The following is a 24,665-nucleotide window of genomic DNA, read 5'->3' as shown; positions in this document are numbered from 1 at the left end:
TTTGCAATTGTGGAGAGGTAAAATAATGGTGAGTCTAATAACTTTCACCTTTTGATTGGTGAGATGACCACCACATTTGATGACGTGTCTCACTCTTTTAATTTTTATACTAGGATACTTATGCCTTTGCATCATTTTGGATGTGAAGTGGCAACATGAGTTTATAAAAGTTGTTTAGTAAAGTAAGTCAATACATCCACAAAAATTATACATGTAATTATTGTAGAACACATGTAAAGGTGTAGTATGAGATAACACATAGACCTCACTACATTAGCCTAAATTATGATTAATTGTGAATCTAATCATACAAAAAAATTTCTATTTTCAAAATGGGGTTAATTTATCTTGGAAAATGAAATGAGTTAAATCGTGTTGCATAATAATGCCATTGTTTGGAAGTTGTTAAAAAAACGTACGAGTTTTAACCATCACAATGAAATTATAGCACGTGATGATGATCTTCGTGCAAGTTCAAGTCAACCCTCCCAACACAATTTTATTATAAATGTAATTAGATTAAATGCTAAATAATAAAAAAAAAATCATACTAAGGACTATCAAATTGAGTTAAAATTCTTTGCATAAGAAAAGTGTGTTAGCTAGTGGCAACTTCAGTATAAATTGTATTTTAACCGAATTTATGCTCACTTTGACCGACTTTAGTATAATTTATTTTGAACTGGAGTCGTCATCTTCTCTCACAACTTCAGTGTCATTGAATTTTGATCTAAAATCATGCACAACACTAACAAATTTAGTGCAATAAGTTTTGAATTAAAGTTGTCATCATCTATGACGACTTCAGTGTAATTTGGTTTTGAACCAAAGTTGTCATCTTCCTACGACTTCAATGTAACTTAATTTTGAACAAGAGCTTCATAATAATTAAAATATTCTTATTATTTATATTTAAAATTAAATTATTAATTATTATTTTTAACTATTTATTATCTATAATGCTATTTTTTATATATTATTTATTAAATAAATATAATAATAAATTTATATTACTGTATATTATTAGAAAAATATCTATTACTTGCATATTATTTATTTATTACATGTAGATTTTTCTCTTCAAAATTTATTAAAAAACAATTACAAAAAAACTTGCAATTTTTATTATAAAATATTTTTCATAAAAAATATCTGTAATTTTTGTAGAATTATTTTTTCAAAAAGATATTTACAAATAATTTAAAAAAAAATATCGGTATAAAATCAATAGTGATAATTACATATTTTATATCACTAATAATAATATTATATATTCTATTGTTGAATTTAATAAAAAAAAAAGGAAATACACTCTAAGAATTCAGTTCAAAATTAATAAACATTGAAGTCATCAAAGCATATGATATGACGACGACTTCAGTTCGAAATAATTTATATTGAAATCTCAATGATGAATACCACTTCAGATAAAATATAAGTCGTTAATGACTTGTACAAATTTTCTGATACAAAAGTTTTACATGAAATCGTTAGTCTCTAATAAGATTTTTTCTTATTAATTAATGTTTAACCTAATTACATTTTTAATTAAAATGTGTGATATGAAATCGACTTAAATTTGAATAAAAGTTGTCATTACCTGTTACGACGATAATTATAACTTGTTTATCATTTTTTGATATTCTTCCAAATAATTATGTAACATGACTTAAATCTTTTCATAATTTATTTCAAATGTAATTTTCAAAATAAATTAACCTCGTGAAAAAAAGTTCTAAAAAGATCACATGTTATGTATTTAAGATGTCATGGTTGACTAAACAATTCTTTATTTATGATTATATGTCATATATGATACTCAAATTTGCAATTTTTTTTAAATATATAGTTTCTTATGCAGTGATTTATTTATTTTACTTTAATATAATTTCTACTATAACATAAATCATGATAAAAATATTCCTTAGCATGATTAAACTTCTCAATTAGCGCAACTTCGTTGGTTATAAAAGTTAGAAGCAAAGAGTTTTCAAATGAGAATAAAAAGCCGACAAGACTAATATAATCACGTCTAAATTTTTAGTATTTTAAAATACTGTGTTCGATCAGTAATAACATTTGTTGAGATATACTTTGTTAAGACCTAAATGATATAATATTTATATAAATACGCTAAATTATTTACGAGAAGAAGTTTTGATATTAAAAATATGATTGAGTAATTGAATTAATCTATAAAGTACACACAAACCTTTTAACATACATTTTTGTTTTAAATAATTACAATTAACCTTTTAAGAGTTTTTGTTACATTCTATAAATATGATTAACTAAACAAATAACTAATATTTGCTGATGAAAAAAAACTAATGGCCGACTAATTTAAATATAATGAAAGTTGTAAGGATCTATTATGATTAAAATTAACATATATTTAGTAAAATTCATTTTTGCTTGAATTTTTTTTACTTGTATTTTTAGGCTCATTGATAACTAAAACAGGACAATAAAAAATGTTTGATTTACTTATCTTGTAGTTAAATTTTTTTAATAATATAATCTCTGAAGGATAACTTAAAAAGGAGAAGAAGTAGGTATTACCAAAAAATAAAGCAATAAACTAATAACAATTGTTGTGTTAGTTTTTATTTTTATAATTTTGTGAATATGTATTTTAGACGTACTCTTACATTTTGTAACTGTTTTTATAATTATTTTTTTAAAATATCTGTTTTATAAATTTAATAATAATTTTTTTAACAATAGTTAAAACAAATAATTTTTATTTTGGTACCATAATAAACGGGTAGATGAATGTGTTTTTACTAGTATTTTTCTAATAATAAGTATATACCATTTGATAAAATGTATTAATTTTAAAATATTAGAAGACCCAATTATTCAATTAAATTTTGATAAAAGTTAAAATTTTAAATTAGAGACAGAAAGATATTTAACCCTCGATTTTGTAACGACCATGTTTAAGGAGGTCAGACCTAGCCAATAAAATAAATAAATAGTATAATGCATAGAGCGTGGAAGCTTAGGGGAGCAGTGTATCCGTATGTTCATTGATACGTCTCTACGCACTCGCGCGAATACGCTCAATCACCCTTTGTGTATGTGTCTCACACTTTCATCCTTCTTTGAGAGTACTTGTCATTCTCTCTCTTCTTTCATATTCCCACACCGAACCCTAACCCTAATCACAAAAATTCAGAATCCATTTACAGCCTGACATTCACAACGCGTTCGCTTAAAACCCTAGCTCCGATACTCAAAGGATCGGACGCTCCTCTTCTTGATTCTGAAAACCCTAATAATGGACTCGCAACAGAGCAATCTATTCGACACCGCTTCGCAGCCCGACACCGGCAACGACGCCTACACCTTTCTTGAATTTAACACACAGGGCGAGGATTTCGACTACCCTGAATTCCGCGACCCGATTAGGTCGCCGGTAGCATGGCCAACTCCGTCCGATTCGCTTGCGGACACGTCGGAGCGCGGCGCCGTTGGGGGACCTGGCTCCGATCACCAGTCAGATGCCTCGCCTGTCTCCGCGGCTCCTGGAAGCGCTACCAAGGGCGGCCGGTCGGGGAACGGCGGTGGGCACAGCAGCCAGATGGTGGATGCGCTTGCCGCGGGGATGAGCGGGTTGAATTTTGAGGACACTGGGGATGATGATAACTATGAGTATGGTAAAGGAGATTTCACTGAACACGCTTGCCGTTATTGCGGGGTTTCCAATCCCGCTTGTGTTGTGAGGTGCAATGTGCCTTCGTGTCGTAAGTGGTTCTGTAATTCACGGGGGAACACTTCTGGATCACATATTGTCAATCACCTGGTTAGTTTCTCGTAACTGCATTTTCCTTTCCTTGTTTTTTCTTATCTTGTGTGATCTTGAATTTACTTATTTTCTCTTTGGCGTTTTAATTTGTGGTGTGATTCGGTGTTTGCATATCGAGTAGCGGGGTTCGTGATCATGTGGCGTGTGGTAGTAACATTTTATTTTTTATTGTTCTATTCAAATTACGGGTAGGATCCTAGATATTCATGCAGTACTCGAAATTAGACTGTCCAGAATAAATTATTGATATTTAGTTAGCATATTGTAACCGAGGAGTTGTCAACGAGCATGTTTGTGGAGCTAGTTCGTGTTTCCTCAGGTTATTGTTTTATGTTTCAATCCATTTTAAGGGAAAGGTTGAAGTTCTTGAACTAGAAGAATTTGTTCTTGTGGGCTGTTGGTCAAGAATCGCCCTTGAAGCTTGAGAAATCCAACCTATTGGTTTACAACTCGAGCATGCAATCCATTCCCAAATGTATCGTTGGGCTTGGGTTACTTGTTCTCTGGCAATAATTGATGTATGTGATCTATTCTGTCCATATGTGAAATACTTATTTGAGAAACTAAGGTTAATGAAGATTACCAGTCACATTTTTTTTATTAAACTCTACTTATTATTTATTTACTTTTTCTAGGAGGGGGTTATAAAACTTAGTGATCAATTTATTTAATGTAGTCAGTTTATATTAATGAATCTACTTAATAGTTACAATTAGCACTGATTTGAAGGCAATTTGAAATTTTTTTGCTTTTTCTCGGATCTCACAATCTGTGTTAAGTTACCGACTTGGCTGTTTCTAGGAAGATAGGGTTCATAGTTTCATATATGCAGTTTATTTGTTTTTGGTTATTATTATAATTATAATAAATTTTTGTTCACTTTTGTGCCTCTTTTATTATGTTAAACACAGTTTTTTAAGCATTGTTGTTATTTTTGATGCGTAACAAGTCTCCGGCATTTCAAGAATTTTTCAATTTAGTCATTAATTGTCATGGCTTTAATTCAGTTTTTTTTTTCCGTTGAATTCCAAATTAATTGTTAGTCATAAGTAAAGCACAGGTCACATATTCATAGCAGATGTAGTTGGACAGCTGGTATTTTAGCATTTTCAGGGTTTTCACTCACAAAGGTCCTCTATGATATCCGATAGTAGATCTCCCATGTACACTTAGTTTCTGTCATGACCTTTAGTATGTACCTGGTTGAAAAAATTAGGAGCTAAAACAAGTCATTTTCCATTTGGTTCGGCAAGATCCTGACTGGATCTGCTGCAACTCAACATAAAGTAATCTCTCTAATAGGTAATTTTCTGAATTGGCTGAGTTATTATTCATTTAGTATTTTAAGCTATGATTGAGTGTCAGGCTGTTTTGCTCCCTGTAATTATTATTGTCAGGCTGTTTTGCTCCTTCTAATTGTTATTGTCAGGTTGTTATGTTTTATCTATTAGTGTGACTTTGATTCTAGTATTAGTCTTCATTATCTTGAATCTTTTTTCAAGTTTGTTGTGTATATATTTGTATGGTATTTACTTGTGTACATTGCTGTTTTTGCAGAAAAAACAGCAAAGGGAAACAGGAAATTAATTTATGCATTTGCTTGTTTGCTTCTTACCTTATGTTTCTTTGATTTTTTTTGTTATGGACAAGAAAAATCTATGTTCTCCTTTATCTTCTGTATGGTCTTAATGATTAAGATATGCTTAGAATAAAAAAGGGAGAAGTGTGGTTGGTGGCCCAGTTTCAGAGGCTAGAAAAATATGTAGATAAAATAAAAATTCTGTAGCTTCTATCTATGCTGTATCCCCTGGCTCTTCTAATTTTTCTCTCTTATGCTGGTTTATCTTACATGTTGCAGCTTGAAATTCTTAAGTCTGAGATTTAAGAACTTGTAATTTTTCTTACATGTTTTACCTATTAGCTATAATTCTTCAGGAAAATGTATTTATTTGACAGATAATCCTTTTTTTTTGCTTGTCTAGTGATGATAATTTATATTGGTCTTTGGTGAGCAAATGTTGCTTATGATACATTTTTTTAATGTAGGTTCGGGCTAAACACAAGGAAGTCTGTCTACACAAAGATAGTCCGTTGGGAGAAACAATTCTTGAATGCTACAATTGTGGATGTCGCAATGTTTTTCTCCTTGGATTTATTTCTGCAAAGACGGAAAGTGTAGTGGTCTTACTATGTCGTGAACCTTGCTTGAGTGTTAATGCCTTGAAGGACATGAATTGGGACCTTAGTCAATGGTGTCCCTTGATTGATGATAGGTGTTTCTTGCAGTGGCTTGTCAAGGTTACTATGTTACTTTTTGGTTAATTAATATAATGTTATACATATTTTTTCGATCCATCCTTGATACATTTTGTTTTCTGCCGCAGATCCCATCTGAACAGGAGCAGTTAAGAGCTCGCCAAATAAGTGCACAGCAAATAAATAAGGTGGAGGAATTGTGGAAGACAAATCCTGATGCTTCCTTTGAGGACCTTGAGAAGCCTGGTGTAGATGATGAACCTCAGTCTGTGGCTTTGAAATATGAAGATGCATATCAGGTGTGTATTCAGGATTTCTTGTTATTTTTTTACTTTCACATTTAAAATTTTATGGTATACACTTGGGTCTTATTTATTTCATTTCTTGTTTTGTCTGTTTGTCTTAGTATCAAAATGTATTTGCACCTCTTATCAAGCTTGAAGCTGATTATGACAAGGTAATATTTGTTCTTTACTCCGTTGCAAGACATTCCATATATTCCTTTGCCTTTTTTTCTTCTGTGTACTTTTGGAACTTCTCTAGGCAGAAAAATTTCTGATTGCTTTATGTTTTCCTCACATCTTGTGTAATGTTTTTTTTTTCTGAATCTATGTTGCTGTAGATGATGAAAGAATCACAAAGTAAGGACAATGTCACCATTCGATGGGATATTGGTCTTAATAAGAAGCGTGTTGCCTATTTTGTATTTCCAAAGGTATATCTTTTGCTTAGTCTCCAATGTATTGCTATTGATGTACGTTGTATATGTCATCCAGTCTTATGTTCTTTTCATAGTTTGTATTCTAAGTGTCCTTTGCATTTATACCCTTTATGTGATGATAAACCATATATTGTAGGAGGATAATGAGTTGCGGCTTGTACCTGGTGATGAGTTACGACTCCGTTATTCTGGTGATGCTGCTCATCCTGCATGGCAGTCAGTGGGTCATGTGGTATGAATGAATTTTTTTCCTCTCTATCCGTAGTTTTTGAAAAACGACTCTAGTTGTTTTAGTCTTCACATTTTTTCTTTATGCTATCATTAAAACTGTTAATGTACGTAAGGTAAAAAAATACTTGAAGAAATGGGCTGATAAATATAATAAAGAAAATTATTTTCAAATAATTAAACCTGTCCATACTTGTCTCTCTACTATGCTCCTATCATATCCAATTATATTTTGATCAATGCCCAAAAACACATTGCTTCTTATCGAGAAGTAAAGGAAGCAGTGTTGATTTTTGTATGTTATTTGTTCTATTTTTCTCTTGTTAGTGTTGGCTATTTCTTTAAATATTTCGATAATGTGATGTGTAAGATGCTTCATGTTCTATTTTTCAGATTAAGCTAACTGCACAAGAGGAGGTTGCATTGGAGCTCCGTGCTAGTCAGGTGAATTTAGCATTACTTTGTGATACTTGTATCTTGCTTTTATGATTTTTATTTTTCGTTTGTGTTTATTCCTCTTATTGTTATCAGGGTGTTCCTGTTGATGTTAACCATGGGTTCAGTGTTGATTTTGTCTGGAAAAGTACAAGCTTTGATAGGATGCAGGGAGCTATGAAAACCTTTGCTGTGGATGAGACAAGTGTTAGTGGGTAAGTTTGCCCTTGATTATATTTGATGCCTTGTACCTTTTCCTTTTGTAGATCCCACATCAGAGTTAAGGACAATTTTCACTATATAAGTGAATGCAAACATTACCTTACAAACTGATTTTGTAGGATTTGGTTAAGTTTAAAGTCAACTTCTTCATTTGATATTAGAATCAATAGTTTATCTCGACTTTATATAGAGGCAACATATATAGTAGTTAGGGTCAAGGGAAGTGTGTTGTGATAAATGGGTGTGAAAAATATGGTCCTGTTGTGGTAGAAACTCACTGTAAAATCCAACTCACACACGAGAAGATTGTTAGGAATTTAAGTATAAGATGAAAGTCACACGTCAAGTATAAATGAGAAAGTTGAGTGACATTCGTAAAAAAACCCACCACAACAGAGACCTAATTATTAAGCCAAACTCCATAATAACTACGGAATTACAACTAATTGCAATTTAACCCAATTTTACCTTTCTTTATAATAGAGTTGTAAAGGTCTTTCTCACTTCTTTTCGATCCTGTCACCATTCCTAACAAACTGTAAATTTTACCAGGATTTTTGTTTGTTTAACTTTTAACTAATTGATTATGATTATTTATTTGACTTTTTTTTACAATTTCTAATTATTATGTAGGTATATTTATCATCACTTACTGGGTCATGAAGTTGAGGTTCAGATGGTCCGAAATGCTTTACCTCGTCGCTTTGGTGCACCTGGCCTTCCTGAGCTGAATGCATCTCAAGTATGTTGTTTCTTCAGATATGTTGCACCTGTATTACCTGATTCTTTCTAATATGTTTGATAACAGTCCCTTTTGTTCTGGCTCAGTAAAAAATACACATATATAATAATGTACTTGTGGGGTACACTAACCCTTTTACATGCCTAAGCACATATTGTCTCTCTACATAGCTGTTGGCAGATTAGTTGCTGCTTTAGGTTATGCTGTAGGAGTTGGGTGGGAACATTTGTGTGACGGATTGTAATAAATGCTTGCCCTTGATTGTTCGAGAGCAAACAATACTTTAAATAAAAGGAAAATAAACGTATAATGCAACTAATTTACTACTGTGTCAGCACTGAATTTCAACAATGTTTTGGAAAGTGTATTTTGACCATTATATTTCTTTTGTAATATTCTGATGTATGCATAGTAACAATTTGTTACTTTTATTTTTGGGAACAATATTGTTAGTGCATAGCTTATTAATTTTGAAGTATTAAAGAACCTGAATAAAACTGGTGAAAGGTCTTGTCTGCTTACCATATATTTTTGTGTTGTAAAATCGTAAAAATTGTACACTGATCATCAATGTTTGTAGGTTTTTGCTGTCAAGAGTGTTCTTCAGAGGCCTATAAGTTTGATTCAAGGACCACCTGGAACTGGTAAGACTGTAACTTCTGCAGCACTTGTATATCACATGGCCAAGCAAGGTCAGGGACAGGTATATTCTTAAATGCATCCTAGATACCATTTGTTTTTCTGCAGTGTTTCTATTCATTTATTGTCATCCCCTGAACTTATTTTTCAGGTTTTGGTTTGTGCACCCAGTAATGTAGCTGTGGACCAGTTAGCTGAAAAGATAAGTGCTACTGGATTAAAGGTATAGTCAATTTTAGTTGTGTTATATATGAAAAAAGTGAAGGTCTTGTCTAATGCAAATCTTACATTCAAGGTTGTGAGGCTTTGCGCAAAATCAAGGGAAGCTGTCAGTTCCCCTGTTGAGCATTTAACTCTCCACTATCAGGTTAGTGCCTTCCACTAATATTCTTTTCATATCATGGCCACATGAAGTATACTTATTGCGTAATGCATTCTAAATATTGAATCACTGCATGATGCATGTGAATGTTAATGGTGTCTCTTGTAATTGTAGGTTCGACATCTTGACACGTCTGACAAGAGTGAACTTCATAAGTTGCAACAACTGAAGGATGAGCAAGGTATGTGTGCCTTTTTAAAACTATGTTATGGTCTAATATCGTTAACATTTGTTCATCCTGATTTATCCAAATGTGGATTTTGGTTTTTTCCCTTATCTAGCTAGTGTGAACCACTTCCTGCCCATACTTTTAGTTTTTGCATTTTTAATATCTAGGATTGAGAACTGTAATCAATCTATTTGCAAGTTTTACATCCGCAGAGGATTATTTAAAAATAGTGTGTTTTCTGTCTTTCAATGTCCCCATTGTTTGTTACTAACAATGCTATGTTTTAATTGATCACACCAGGTGAACTTTCCAGCAGTGATGAGAAAAAGTACAAAGCTCTTAAGCGAGCAACTGAGAGGGAGATTTCTCAGAGTGCAGATGTGATCTGCTGTACATGTGTTGGTGCTGGAGATCCTCGACTAGCAAATTTTAGGTTCCGTCAGGTTGACAAACAAATCCTTGCAATGTATAAATTTCATTATCAATCACTTTTTACACTATTAGTCATTAATATCATTTCTATTTTTTTTCTGCAGGTGCTTATTGATGAGTCTACTCAAGCAACTGAACCTGAGTGCCTCATACCTTTGGTCCTAGGAGCAAAGCAGGTATTTTGTTAAATATGCACGCGCAGTTGTGTGCCCTTTGTTTGCCGATTTCTTAACAAGTTGTTTTTGTTTAGGTTGTTCTTGTTGGTGATCATTGTCAGCTTGGTCCAGTTATTATGTGCAAGAAAGCAGCTCGTGCTGGATTAGCTCAGTCACTTTTTGAGAGACTTGTTCTACTTGGTGTTAAGCCAATTAGGTTGCAGGTAAAGAACCTTTTAGGTATTGTTCATTGGTTTTATAAGAGCCTGTAACGTTCCATGCTGAATTTGTTTAGTTTGGCTTATTTTTCTAATTTTTTTTACTATACTAACTGAATTTTTTGTTTTATTATCTCAAACACCAGGTTCAGTACCGAATGCATCCATGTCTTTCAGAATTTCCCTCAAACAGCTTCTATGAAGGCACCCTGCAGAATGGAGTCACTGTTAATGAAAGGCAATCATCAGGAATCGATTTTCCATGGCCAGTTCCAAACCGTCCTATGTTTTTCTATGTTCAGGTACTGTTAAGACATGTATTGTGTGTGTTTATATTTTCTTTTGTTAATGCCGAAATATTCCTATCATAATCCACAACATCTTATCATTTTTTGCTGTTTTGTTTTGTGTTTGTCATTTTTCCCTTATTCATGCCGAAACGGATCTACCTGTTTTGTAGATGGGACAAGAAGAGATAAGTGCTAGTGGAACATCTTATTTAAATAGGACTGAGGCTGCAAATGTTGAAAAGATTGTAACTACTTTCTTAAAAAGTGGTGTGGTTCCAAGTCAGGTATCTTTTGTACTGGAAATTAAGCAGACGGGTTTACACTAACACTGTTAAAATTCATATTATATTAATATTCTTTTAAAACGTTTGACAGATTGGTGTGATAACACCTTATGAAGGACAAAGAGCTTATATTGTGAACTATATGTCAAGAAATGGTGCTCTCAGGCAGCAGCTTTACAAGGAGATTGAGGTTTTAGACAGATCTCTTTATTTCTGTGATCAATCTCTGTTCTTGTTGCAGTTGCTACATATGTTTTGTTCTTTTCAGGTTGCTAGTGTTGATTCTTTTCAAGGAAGGGAAAAAGATTACATAATTCTTTCTTGTGTTAGAAGTAATGAACATCAGGTAGTTGAACTTATCCTTTGTTTGTTGCCTTTCAAAGTTTTCATGATTCAAATATCTTCATTTTGTGCCTTTATTTAGAATGATTGATTTGACTTCTATACGTTTTTCTGTAGGGCATTGGGTTCCTGAATGATCCCAGGAGGCTTAATGTTGCCTTGACTCGTGCAAGATATGGTATTGTTATTTTGGGTAACCCTAAAGTTTTGAGCAAGCAGCCTCTGTGGAATAGTTTATTGACTCACTACAAGGTAGTTATTTTGTTTTGTGATTTTATTACTTTCTTTAAAAGTTTTGTGGGACATAGCAGACGTTTGAACTAAATTTGAAATATTTGTGCTAATTGTAGAATTCTGATAAAAGAGTTTTCTCATAAGTTATTTCACGTTGATCTCCTAATAGTTTTTTAACTTTTCTAAATAAGTTGCACTTTCTTCCTTTTTGTCTATACAGGAACACGAGTGCTTAGTTGAAGGGCCTTTAAATAATTTGAAGCAGAGTATGGTTCAGTTTCAGAAACCCAAGAAGGTAGGTGCTCAAGGATGGTATGGTGTTGATTTATTTGCTTTTGCACTTAGCAAGGGTCTGTTAATGCATTCAGCTGGGGTGCTTTCTGGTGAGGTATTTGCTTATTGAGATGGTTACATATCTTTGTTGTTTATTTTGATTCAGATTTATAATGAGCGAAGGCTTTTTTACGGAGGTGGACCTGGAATTGCTGCTAATGATAATTTTGGTTCTGCTGGAGCTGGAACAAGTTCAGATCGTCGGAGTAGTCGAGGAAGGGGTATGTATTGTTTTGTTGGATAGTAGGGTCTTTGTCTTTTCCAAATACACTTTTAGGTCAACCTTGTGGTCTTGTAATCTTTATGTCCCAATCAAGTTATATTTTTTAATTTTATCATTTCCTATACATGCCTCATGGAGGTTTTTGATATTTTAATTTAGATTGTATGACAACAATTTTCTGCAACTGTAGGATCTTATATACCTCCTGGTCCACCAAATGGAACTCACAAGCCTGGAGTGCATCCTGCTGGATATCCTGTGCCAAGAGTTCCCTTGCCTCCCTTCCATGGTGGTCCACAATCTCAACCATATGCCATTCCTTCACGTGGGGCCGTTCATGGACCTGTTGGGGCAGTTCCTCATGTTCCATCTCCTGGGAGTCGAGGTTTTGGGGCTGGTAGAGGTAATTCTGGTGCTCCAATTGGCAATCATCTTCCACACCAACAAGGCACCCAACAGCCGATTGGGAATATTGGATCTACCTTTAACTTCCCTACTCTAGAGAATCCTAACAGCCAGCCATCTGTTGGTGGTCCTTTATCTCAACCTGGGTTTGCAAACAATGTACGTACTTCATCATCATGCTAGCTTAATATGTTCTATCCTCATGTCTTATTTTTTATCTGTGTTATGACTTTTTTCTGTTTGATATTAGATGCCAGTTCAAGGGGCTGGCCAGTCATTTCGAGACCAATTTTCTATGCCTGGAATGTCCCAGGTATTTATTGTTGTGTCTTGGTAAAAGCTTGATATTGTTTCAATGTAAAATTGGATCATTTTTGTGTATTTTGGTTTAAATCAGGACTTTTTGGGCGATGACTTCAAAAGCCAGGGATCTCATGTTCCTTACAATGTCACTGATTTCTCTACTCAGGTTTGTGAACTGCTGATAATATTTTTGTTTTCTAGAATTAAATTTGCTTTATCAGTCAGCAAAACTGGGTGCAGGGCTTTTGTCCTTCTCATTGATTGCATCCTATCAGTTAGATGTTCATGTTCATTTGTTGTTTTTCTACTGACACTTTGACCACCTTAAGGCTTCTCAAAGTGGATATGCTGTTGATTTTTCCACACAAGGAGCACAAGGTGGATTCCCTGGGAATTTTCTTAACCAGAATTCTCAAGCTGGCTATTCTCGTTTTGGTTCTGGAAACGACTTTATGTCCCAGGTTGTTGAAGATTCTAGTAATGAGCATCCACCTCCTCTATGTGTTGCTTTGTCCTACCTTTTCTGATTTTCCTTTCTTTTGATTCATAGGACTACATGGGTCATGGTTCTCAAGGTCTTTTTACTCAGGTGGGATTCAATGACCCGTTGCAAGATGATTCAACTCAAAGCCATTTCGGTGTGGCTAATGCCAACCCTCTTCAGTCCCAGGTTTTTTTAGAGTTCTAACCTTCCTATTACAAGTGATGTAATTACGAAATTTGAGAGACTGATTGTTTAGCTATTTGTCTTTCCCGTTTGATTTACTCAACTCCATAGTTTTTCCCCCGGTAAATTCTGTTGGTTCTTTGTACAGATGAATTCTCTCTACTCCCAACCTTTTGCTCACTACAACACACAGCCGCTTAACATTCAGGCTTCGCAACAACAGTCTCAGGCTCAGAATTCCCAAAATCAGAAAATCCACTATAACGGTTGAGGAACTTTGGGAGCTTATTGTGGCCTTGATGGGTTATAGTCTTTGCAATCAACAACTGGGTTTGTGCCTGTCTTTTGTACTGAATTACGTTTGCAAGAGACATCCGAAGGATTGCCTTGGGATAGCTATACCGAGGGATTGGTATATATGATTTGAGTTGATGGAGTTTTGGGGCCTTACAAAGATACAAGCAGGCGCATCCCGGGCTGAAAAATGATAAGATAACCCCCTTTACCTTACTGAAGTTTTGTATTGTTTGGGATTAAGGTGAAAATGTTCGAGAAAGCATTTACATGGAACGGTTTTGTCGAAAGGGTTTCGATCTTGAAGCGGAGGGGCGGTTTTCCATGTCGGTGAAATACTGAATATAGTAATCCATACGGCAGCAATTATCGCCAAGGAAGTTATTGTACAGAAGGCAGGGATGCAGTGAACCCTTTCAGCTCTTCCTGACATGTAATTTAAACTCGATATTATAAACACATGACATGTTGAAAGTTATATTATGCAACTGCCGCCATCCGGAATTTTCTGTGGCATATAAAAGTGTGATAGTTGTTTTCCATGTAAAGTAGTTGTCTTAAAACTGCAACATCTGAGTGCTTTGACTAGTAATTAAGCAAAATTTCAATCTTCTAGTTAACAGCTTACTGGAGTTGGAATTTACAAGTCTTGAGATATCTATTGTCTGCAACATCTGAGTGCTTTAAGTAGTAATTAATCAAAATTTCAATCTTCTTGTTAACAGCTTACGGGAGTTGGAATTTACAAGTCGTAAGATATCTATTGTCTATAACATCTGCGTGCTTTGTGTAGTAATTAAGCAAAATTTCAATCTTCTAGTTAACAGCTTACTAGAGTTGGAATTTACAAGTCTTAAGATATCTATTGTCTGCAACATCTGAGTGCTTTGATTAGTAATTAAGCTAAATTTCAATCTTCTGGTTATCAGCTTACTGGAGTTGGAATTTACAAATATTAAGATATCTATTACCTTAAAAGATGACATGGCAATTCAATGTTAACAGTATCATGGTGTTGGAATGTTTTGGATTTATACTTGTAAGTGGTAATGACATACTCCGATTTTAAATGTTATGCTAACTAGCAATTTCAGAAGTTTCTTTAGTACGAAGATCAATAAAGTGGTACCGAAATAGGAATGCAGATAATGAAAAAACGTAGAATTAGTGCAAAGTAATTTTTTCACATTATTACGCCTCATTTTTAGCTGATCATTTTGATCTTCATAAAAGTTTATTTCTATTATCTATTATACAAATCTTTACAAACAAGTTTTTCAAAATTTTCAGAACTTGATTTCTGAAACAAGATTTTTAAAACAATTTTCTTGAATACATTAAATATATTTGAGAATGAGCTTTCTGAAATATATTTTTAGAATGAATTTTTTGAAATATATGAAAGTGTTGTAAAACAAATTTCGAGAATATTATTTTTAAAATATAAAGATAATTTTAAAAATGAATTTTATGAAATAAGTCGTTTTTCAAAATGAAAATTTTCTCCTAGCGAAGCCCCAAGGATGACTGATTAGCCAACCAACTGTCAGCATAATTCAACCCTCATTGATTCATTCTTCTCCTCTTTCTTCATCACTCTTCTACTACCCTCACGGTTAGTTCTCTCTAATTTTCACTGCATCACTCTTACTTATTCACCTCTTCTGCCATATTTCTTTTTCCATTCCCGATTCTTTCATCTCTGCCTTTTTTTTCTTTTTAATTTCTGCATCTTTCTTGATTACTGATTAATTAATAGGTTTAAATATAGGTTTTATATGCCTTTTCCCTTTTTAGTTATTTCGGATAGCATTGCATGCGTTGTGTTGTTAGAGATTGTTCTCTGATTCGTCATCGAGTTTCGCTACTGGAGTTGAATTTTATTGCGGTACGGCTTTTTACACTGATTCAGAGCGGTTTAGATGACTGTGAATGTGTTGCGCGTAATTCTTTGGAGTTGTGAGGATTGGGGAGTAAAGGAAAGTGTGCAAGTTAAGAAGGTATTTATGGCGTTGAGGTATTTATGGCTTGAAAAATGACACGCTAGGTTGTCAGAGCATGCATGCTTGTGTTGTGTAAGATAAGGCTTTGGAATATGTTGCTGATGATGTTCACTTTTATATTCCTCTGGAAATAATGTCATATCAAATTTTAATAAACTGTAGAGTGTTTTATAAAAGAAATGTATAGTGTGTTTTAATCTTAATTAAGGCTGGAGACTGACGGTGTTGGTCACACATGGAAACATTTTTTTTACGGGGATAGTGCAGTCTGAAGTATTTAACTGCACATGTATGTGATGTGATGAAGAGAATATTATGCTAGTTTTTGTGGAAAAAAATAAGGCTGGTGTTAAAGATACTCGGCAGATTGAGCATGAAGTATAATTAGTTTTAGATATGTGGTTCCTATGTTGTAGATTTTAGTTGATAAATGCCATTTTTGCTATCAAAACCTTCAGCAATGTGATGCCTAATGGCTACAATAGTTAAATTGGATATTAGTCACTCAACATTATTATAGTGTTGTTTTGAATTATGGACATGGTTATGTAAACCCTACGATGATGGCAGCTGGAAACATATGCATTATTTCATCCGCTTTAGTTTGTAGGTCAATTGATTATTTCATTTTAGGTCTGAGTTTCTAAGATATGATTAGGTTTATAACAGTATGTTGAAAGGGTATTGGATTGTTAAATGGGGGGTGATCTCTTGGGATATAGATTGTGATAAAATAAATTGTGTTTCTTATACTAATTGGGATTGCAGCATGTGAATTTATTGTGTTGTTGTAAAGACAAACTTTTGAGTGTGTGTTTGACTAAAGTTTACAAATTGATTACGGTTAAAATTGATTTTGATGTGAATTAATTTATGTTTGGATGCTTTTATTCTATAAGCCAGCTAGTATAAAACACGGTCAACACAAAAGCTTGTAGTATTTCAATGGATTTTAGATGTTTGAAAGTGAATCCAGACATACACTGAATATAGATTGTCACTTTTGTTTAACCCCATCTCATTTATCATATATTGATTGGAGTTGCTTATTCTTTAATATTTTTTTCTGATCTAATGCTGTTGTAGCCTGGTGATAATGAAATTTTTCTTCAGTTATCACTACATATAACTTGAGGAAGGTGATTTGGAGATGTCAGACTTACCTGGGTATATGCGTACCTGTTTGAACACAGGGAAGCTTCTTTCATTGGCAATTTTGGTCTCTGGGGGAATCGTCTTACAAATTTTGGTGAGTATTACCTTTTCTTTTTTTATTTATACGTCCAGAAATAGATGGTAACTTATTCGTAGAAATACCACTTTTTACTTACATCTGTCATTTGTATTATGTGTCAGGCATGTGCCTTGTATAATAATTGGTGGCCGATGCTAAGTGGTGAGATAAAGCACCTTTGAAATTTGACTCCACCGTACTATATGTTTATTCTTTTTATTGATTGGATTGTTATGTGACAAAAACATCCCCGTTGTTTTTTTTGTTGCAGTGTTAACATATGTGCTTCTTCCGATGCCTTTGTTATTCTTTGCAGGGTCTGATGACTCTATATTCGCAGAATCTGATAATAGGTGAACTCTTGTGTTTGAGTAAAAGGAAAAGTTTATAATCATTAACACGTATCATGCAACTTGTTAAATCAGAACGATTCAAGTTAGATTATAATTTTATCACTAAAGAAACTCATGATGGTGGATTAATCTTTCAACTTTTTGTTTTGTGGTCTTGTGAATGATGAAGCAGCTGGGTGAATTTTACCAAGTTCTTGACCGGAGCCTCAACCGTGGGAGGCATTGCCATTCCAAGCATATTAAAGCATGCAGGGGTTATCGGTTGGGGAGCCTTTGCAATGGAACTCTCTTCCTACTTCGTGTTTGGGCTGACATTAATATGTTACCTTTGGATGAGTGATGAAGATGATTACAGTATCCTCTGATACGAGTTTTGCTTCATCATTGTAAAATTGAATTTGTTGTCTCCCGCAATTGTAGAGTAGCTTTCAGCCCAATGTGTATTTATTGTCTGTTAAGAAATGTGTCGGTTTTTGCCCGTTTTCTTATTGTGATTAACTAAGTGTGGTTTTCATTATAATTTCGTAGAAGTTATTTTTCTACGATACTTCTCAAAATCATTTCTGAATGTAAATGAGTTTTTATGTTTACATTTTTTAGTCAATTCCAATAAAATATAAAGGAAAACAGATTCGCAGCCCTTACAATATCCAAATTTCAATTTATACAAAATTCTTCTAACCTTAAAAAAAACCGAAATATTTAATATCATTCAAAATCGTTTGTGATTACAAATACAAACAATATCACATGTGTATTAATGTTTGCATATCACATTATCGAAGTTTGTCAGTCTCCAGAAATCATTGGTAAATGGTAATAATCATGTATAGCGACATCGACTGTTAGAGCATGAAATACAGAAGATTATCCGTGCAAATAATCTAATTGATACAATTAATCACGAGCAAATGCTTTGCCAATGCAACCGAAATGTAAAGTTTCACATTAACTATAAATAAAATTAATTTATAATATATAAATAGATATAAATTTTATTTTCTAAAACGATTTTGTGGGATAAGTTAGATTTTAAATTTATTTTTTAACATAATATCAGAATTTTTTGAGATTGAGTTATATTTAAAATTATCAGAGTTTTAAAGGATTGAAACAGATTTATAGTCTATTACTTAACACAAAGAAGGTATATTTATTCTTTTCTTTTTCTTTCAGCCTAAAAGTTGTGTTCCAAACTTTACCATCTGCCTTTCATAAAATTTAGTTAAACTCCTTTAATGTTTTTTTGACTAAGTGTATATCGGAATTGATAAGCTTAATAAGTACCATAAACTAAGGTTGCTTTAGACGGACCTAAAATCTAAGGGCATCTTTGGTACTGTCGAGACCGAGATTTCGAAATTAAGTGTGGAATAAGATAAATTTGAAAATATGAATTTATTGAGTCATATCCATGTAAAAAATTTGGAAACAGATGTTCAAATCCAACAATAGAAACATGTTTATCTGACTGCATTCATTAGGATTTAAATGATTGTGTACTTTTTAAATTATGGTAAATATTCAATTAATTATTTGTCATTTATTATATCTATTGGTGGCAATTGATTCTAATTATATTTAGAGATTATGTTGTGATAATGTTTTGTTTGCATAAAAAACTTATTACAATAGTAACTTTTACATATTTTTAACTATATTGGATAACTAAAAGACAATTATAACTCTATCCTATAGATTGTTCGGTCAACGTATTTCCAAAATGATCGGTCTATCAATTCTTTAGAACTTCCAAGATAATATGAGTCGATGGGTTGGGTCAGTCCTAACCAAAAGTTAACTCCAAAATTTATAAATACAGATGTAAGGTAAGGAGGTAAATGATTGTATTTATTGGGCCTTTAAGATTTAAATATGATAATAGATCGAAATTGAAAACTAACTTGAGCGTAAAATGTCTTTGACAGCTCCACAACTTGGACTTCGAATGAGCATAAAAGACTTAAAACAGTAAGAAGACGATATTAAGAAAGAAGTAAACAAAAAATGCGAAGGAGTAACTTTCAACCCCGCTATCCGAAACAATAACTAATATATGTTTTTATTTTAATTAGAATGACAATATAAACCTTTAAAATGGAAGAAACGGAGCAAGGTCACTAAAATTCATATCCTAAGATTATACATCTTTTAATACGTATAATAGTTATTTTATGTATCACTTGTATTAAACAAAACACATTTGTTTTATGTTTGTTATTTTAGGGCATTAGATAAATTGACATAGTTATTATATCATGGATTAAAGTCATTATTTGAGTGCATTAGTGACATTTGAACAAGCACAGCATATTCTAACGTAGATTGAGGTGTGTTTTACTTTTATAAACACTGCATGAGAATATAAATGAAATATTTTAGGTTTTCTATGATCAATCTTCTTCCCGCAACATAGATAGTTAGTTATCTTGGTTTTTTTGTTTAGCTTGTTTTTAGGTTATATTAAACTTTTTTTATTGAACTTTTAATTGAAATTTATAGTATTGAGAATTTTTTGTATTCCAAGTTTTGATTTGAGTCAAAATACCAACCTAATTAAAAAAAAACGCTCTTATGTTATTGCCTGACATAAATTTTGAGTGTTTTTTTTTTATATTTTATCACTTTGTCGTCAGATGCTTATATGTTAAACATAAATGTTATATTTTTACGTCAGGATTTAAGTTGAACGTAAATTACATCCCCTACTTATATAATGAAATGTTAAATATTCAACGTACAAAATCTCTTTTCTAATAATAATGAATAACAAATACTCAGAAACAGTGAATTAAATAAAATAACTATTTTGTAGATCGAAAAGGTTTTTCTTCCTTTTTTATATTTCTATAGAAACTCTTAAAATATTGTATATTTAACGTGTAATCTAAGTAACATTTGTCTTTTGTATTTGTCTTCTAAGACATAACATCTAAAACCTAGAGTGAACAATTTCTGTTTTCAAACCTTTGTAAACATCTTACACAATGTTGTAAGCTAAAAGTGTGATTAAAGGAAATATATGGTGTAAAAGGTTAACTTGTTAAAAAAGACTCGTGGTATAGTTTAAGAAGAAAAAAAACTAATACAACTAACATTCGTGTAGTAGCCATGAGTGACAGTAGAATAATAATGATATTATAATTTTTAGTAAATATTGATAAATCAATCAAGAAAACAAACTCTTAATTCAAGCCCAACTAAAACAAATTTATTTTTCTCTCTCATATTAATCTTAATAGCTAACATTGAATTGATTTTAAATTTTGTTTAGATACCATTATTTTCATAGTTTTAGTGTAATAATTTTGATTACTTGTTCATTAGTCAAAATTTAAGTATAATACAGACAATACATACATGTGTTTCCCCCAAAAAAAAGTTTAAAAAAATCTATTCAAAATATAATTTAACCCTGTTTTTATATTGTGTAATTTACATACTTATGAGAAAAACATTCTCAAACTCTAAATAATTAACATAATTCAGTAAACTAAATACCTAGTTAATAAGTTTTTAACTTTGTTAGTACTATATTCTAATAGTTTCACGTTATTTTAAGAGTCCAAATCAAATATTGTTAAAATACTCTTTATATTATCTAAAACGTTTTTTTACGAATAAAATTGAGACAAAAATTTATCTTTCAAAAGTGAACAACACTTTAAATATATAATGATTAACTTAACGATAGCATTTGACAAATTTGAAATTGAAATATTGATACCTACAATGTGTCATTTGATCTCTTAAATTCTTTCATTGATATAACTAATCATTCTCCGTCATTGTCTTCTCTTTTATAAATACAAATATAAACAAAGTCACTTACATTAAATGAATTGAATTTAATAATTTGGAAAGTGGAAGGTTTTAATAATTTTTGTCTTTGAATTTTAATATTCAAATATGACTTATCAAATTTGACTATGACGTGACTTCATTTATTTCATTTTTTATATTGACTTTGGTTATGTGAACTATGACTAATTTGTGGTTCAACCAAACCTTTCCACTGAAACTTAACAGATTTGCATTGATTGTATAGATATCGTAAAATCAATATTCATCAATAATTAATTGAAAAGAGAAAGTAGCTACGTCTTATGCAAAACAAAATTAAAGTTGCATTCAATGTTAATATATGTTATGATCTCAATAGAAAGCGACTTTTAGATATGAAGAAAATGAATAAATATGTTGGGGGAGAGGGTGAAGTAATTCCATACATTTAAACAATGATGTGTGAAGAAAAAATCCTTGAAAATGAAAATAAAAAGTATAATAATCAAGTTAAAAGTAAAAAAAAAAAAGAGAATTTTTCTGCATTACTTGACAAGTTTAAATACCAGCAGATGAAAATAAAATAGGTGAATGACAAGTGTAGGAAAAATGAGATAAAAGAATTGTTTGGTTGAAAGAAGATAAAAAGAAATGACATGAGAAAAGAAGAAGAAAGTACAAGAAATAGATGATAAAAACAAGGTTTAATAGGTTCGGAGGTCTTTATATTTGTGGGTTCGTTTCAATTGGGTCCTCCAATTTTGAAAGTGATCAATTTGGTCCCTAATTTAACAAAATTGAGTCAATAATACCCTTTTCGTTAAATGTAATGGACGGCGTTAACTTTTTAAATATGTAGCATGTTGAGGCATCTTTTTATTTGCAGGTTACACAGTTTTATTTGAAGGATGTTTCAACATACCACATCTTTAAAACGTTAATGCCGTCCATTGCATTTAACGGAAAGGATATTATTGACTCAATTTTGTTAAATTAGAGATCAAATTGATCACTTTCAAAATTGGAGGATCCAATTGAAACGAACCCACAAATATAAGAACCTCCGAACCTAATAAATCTAAAAACAATAGAAAAATGTTAGCGTGATTAGCCTTTTACTTATTTATATTTTTCTTATGTACAGGTTTAATATAATATAATTAAGCTTCAAAGCGTAGGAATATACTCAAAGGGAAAAAGGCAAATGATGAAATTGTGCCCACTAAAGCATAGGAGCAAAATAAAATAAACATATTTTTTAATTGATAAATTGTACCCAAAAGAAAAAATAAAAAAGTGAAAAAGTAGTTGGAATTTTCTTAAACATCGTGTCAAAAGAAAATAGATTAATAAAAAATTATATTAGTCTCATTCAGTTGGAGAAACACGCAACGCGTGAGAACGAGACCACCTGTCCTCCACATGCATTACTGTTAGTGTTTCGACAAAATAAACAAATAATACTAATATTTATTATTACTATTTATTAATTTATTATCTTTCTGGTTTCACCACTTATTCATTGGTGTCCCCACATGCACGTGTAGTGTAGGATAGTATTCCAATAACAAGACTTTTCAATTGTAAATACCAATTCATGATACACTAAACACTCTCAAGATTTTCTTTCTTCATTTAAATTTTGCTCAAATTATAAAAGGCACAACTAATAAAAAATATATAAACTTATCAACTTTATAGAATTTAAATCTTTATAAATAAAAACTGCATTTTTTATTATAAATGGACTCTATTTCAATCATCTTGTATAAGATGTTGTGTGTTTTAAAATTTATTATGTATGATTTTGTTTTTAATAAATATTTTAAAAATGAAAAGAAAAAGAATTTAAACTTGTTTTAAATTTCTAAAATAAAAATAAAAATATTTTTCTTTTAAATTTTATTAATTTATTTAACTAAATTTTGTTAAATTTATTTAATATTTAAACGTGTTTCAATTAATATGAATTAAAAATGTGTTAAATAATTTAAATGATTCAAATATATATATTAATTTAAAATGATAAATAAATTTAAAAAATTTAATTAAAAAAAATAAATCAACATATTTATAAAATTAAAAATTAAATTAAACCATAATTAAAGAGATATTTATAATATTCACTAAAAATTAAAATTAAAAATATATTTAATCCTAAAAACTATTACTAAGTGTGTGAAAAAAAAGATCACGACTATTTATACAGCACTGATTTGTTTTAGGGAAGCTTCGGGATTAGCAATTTATTTCACCAAAGGGGACTATTGGCTTCCATTGGAGGAACTTTTTTGGCCATATGAGAAACTTCAGTGACAAGTTAAAATAGGTTGATGTTACAACTCTACATTGGAAACGACTTTTACCAATCAAATTCAAACATGTACTGAATCAACGGTTCATATTTTGTCTGGTGACCACACCAAATACAGGATCAAGGGAATCTAACACATGGTTTTTTGATCGTTACTTTCATAATTTGTATTGGTACATTTGATTTATTTAATTTTAATTTTGGATTAAAACCAATTTCATTTACTATTTCACTTTAAGACAAAAATAGTACAGAATTTATAGTTTTTGTTTAACGTAAAATTGATCTAAAATAATTTTAAACACAACGTAAGAGCCAAATCCTCGAATTGCTCTAATTTTGGTAGAAAAAAAATATACATGTGATATTTCCAAAACAAATTTAAACGGAATAAATTAATATATTTATATAAAAGAAAACAATGTATATATTTTTAGCGTAAAAGATATTTACACAATCATATATATAATCACATGCTAAATACTTAACTTTAAAATTATATTACCAATACTTTTTAACTAACTGGCAACGTATAATTTTTCCTTATCGTTATTTATTCACATGAATAATTTTTTTAGTTTTATAAGAAGGATTTTTAAAATGATTTATAGTTTAATGACAGTGTACTTTCTTACATTTATCTCTAATAGGTCAAAAATAATTTCAGTTAAACTACATTCCTTTGACCAGAAGTTTTTTATACCAATTTTTTAATACTCACTTAAATTTGATTTAAGACAAAACAAAAAACTAAAGCACAAAACACTATATATACATAGAAGTATAATTCATAAAAAATCAGCATGTTTATAGAAGTTAAGCACGTATTAAGAGATTTCAACCATAAATACACACTTTTCAATAAAGTAAAGCAGACTTTTAGTATGTTTCAGTAATGGTATGTTCTGCATCCAAATTATTTTAAATGGTTTTCAATTTTTATGTTAAATAATGGATAAATAAAGTTTTATATTTCAATCAACTCAGCCATTTAGGAAAATGAACTATTGGTCTTTTTATTAAATTAAAAATTTATTTAGAAATAAATTTCAACATGATTTAGTTTATAAATTGGGGGTATTATGGAAATTAAGAGAAAAAGACAGGGCAGATGGGTAGTTAGGTGCAATCATTCAGAAAAAACTGGCGTGAGTGTTTATCAGAGGTCAGAATCCAGCTCTTACATAAACGTA

The 24,665-nt window shown here is 31.4% G+C and overlaps 2 protein-coding genes across 6 annotated transcripts; both read left to right on the top strand.

Moving 5' to 3' along the window:
• Window positions 1–3,007: 3,007 nt before the first annotated feature.
• On the top strand, window positions 3,008–14,407 carry LBA1 (RNA helicase). The gene is made up of 29 exons (XM_088101113.1): window positions 3,008–3,808; window positions 5,858–6,109; window positions 6,196–6,366; window positions 6,474–6,524; window positions 6,690–6,782; window positions 6,925–7,020; window positions 7,410–7,460; window positions 7,548–7,666; window positions 8,307–8,415; window positions 8,996–9,118; window positions 9,206–9,277; window positions 9,350–9,421; window positions 9,551–9,617; window positions 9,906–10,048; window positions 10,142–10,213; window positions 10,288–10,416; window positions 10,557–10,712; window positions 10,871–10,984; window positions 11,076–11,174; window positions 11,253–11,330; window positions 11,444–11,578; window positions 11,781–11,855; window positions 12,000–12,114; window positions 12,307–12,680; window positions 12,772–12,834; window positions 12,919–12,990; window positions 13,154–13,285; window positions 13,375–13,494; window positions 13,640–14,407. The coding sequence occupies exons 1-29, from the start codon at window positions 3,284–3,286 to the stop codon at window positions 13,760–13,762; spliced, it is 3,801 nt and encodes a 1,266-aa protein (XP_087957239.1). The 5' UTR covers window positions 3,008–3,283; the 3' UTR covers window positions 13,763–14,407.
• An 844-nt stretch (window positions 14,408–15,251) lies between these two features.
• Window positions 15,252–17,965, top strand: LOC148191944 (vacuolar protein sorting-associated protein 55 homolog). Of its 5 annotated transcripts, none has more exons than XM_088101116.1 (5): window positions 15,252–15,400; window positions 16,902–17,037; window positions 17,145–17,184; window positions 17,294–17,375; window positions 17,548–17,965. In XM_088101116.1, exons 2-5 carry the CDS (start codon window positions 16,939–16,941, stop codon window positions 17,738–17,740), a joined length of 414 nt encoding a protein of 137 aa, XP_087957242.1. In that variant the 5' UTR covers window positions 15,252–15,400; window positions 16,902–16,938; the 3' UTR covers window positions 17,741–17,965. The 5 variants fall into 5 exon arrangements, with proteins under 5 accessions (XP_087957242.1, XP_087957244.1, XP_087957240.1 ...); XM_088101118.1 differs by having other exon boundaries at window positions 15,256–15,400; window positions 16,875–17,037; window positions 17,339–17,375; XM_088101114.1 differs by having other exon boundaries at window positions 15,258–15,400; window positions 16,875–17,037.
• Window positions 17,966–24,665: the final 6,700 nt, after the last annotated feature.

This window comes from Vigna umbellata, chromosome 10, assembly GCF_029865625.1.
Source record: "Vigna umbellata cultivar VRB3 chromosome 10, Vumbellata_1.0, whole genome shotgun sequence".
Taxonomy (NCBI): Eukaryota; Viridiplantae; Streptophyta; class Magnoliopsida; order Fabales; family Fabaceae; genus Vigna; species Vigna umbellata.
This window is presented reverse-complemented; position numbering and strand designations above follow the sequence as displayed.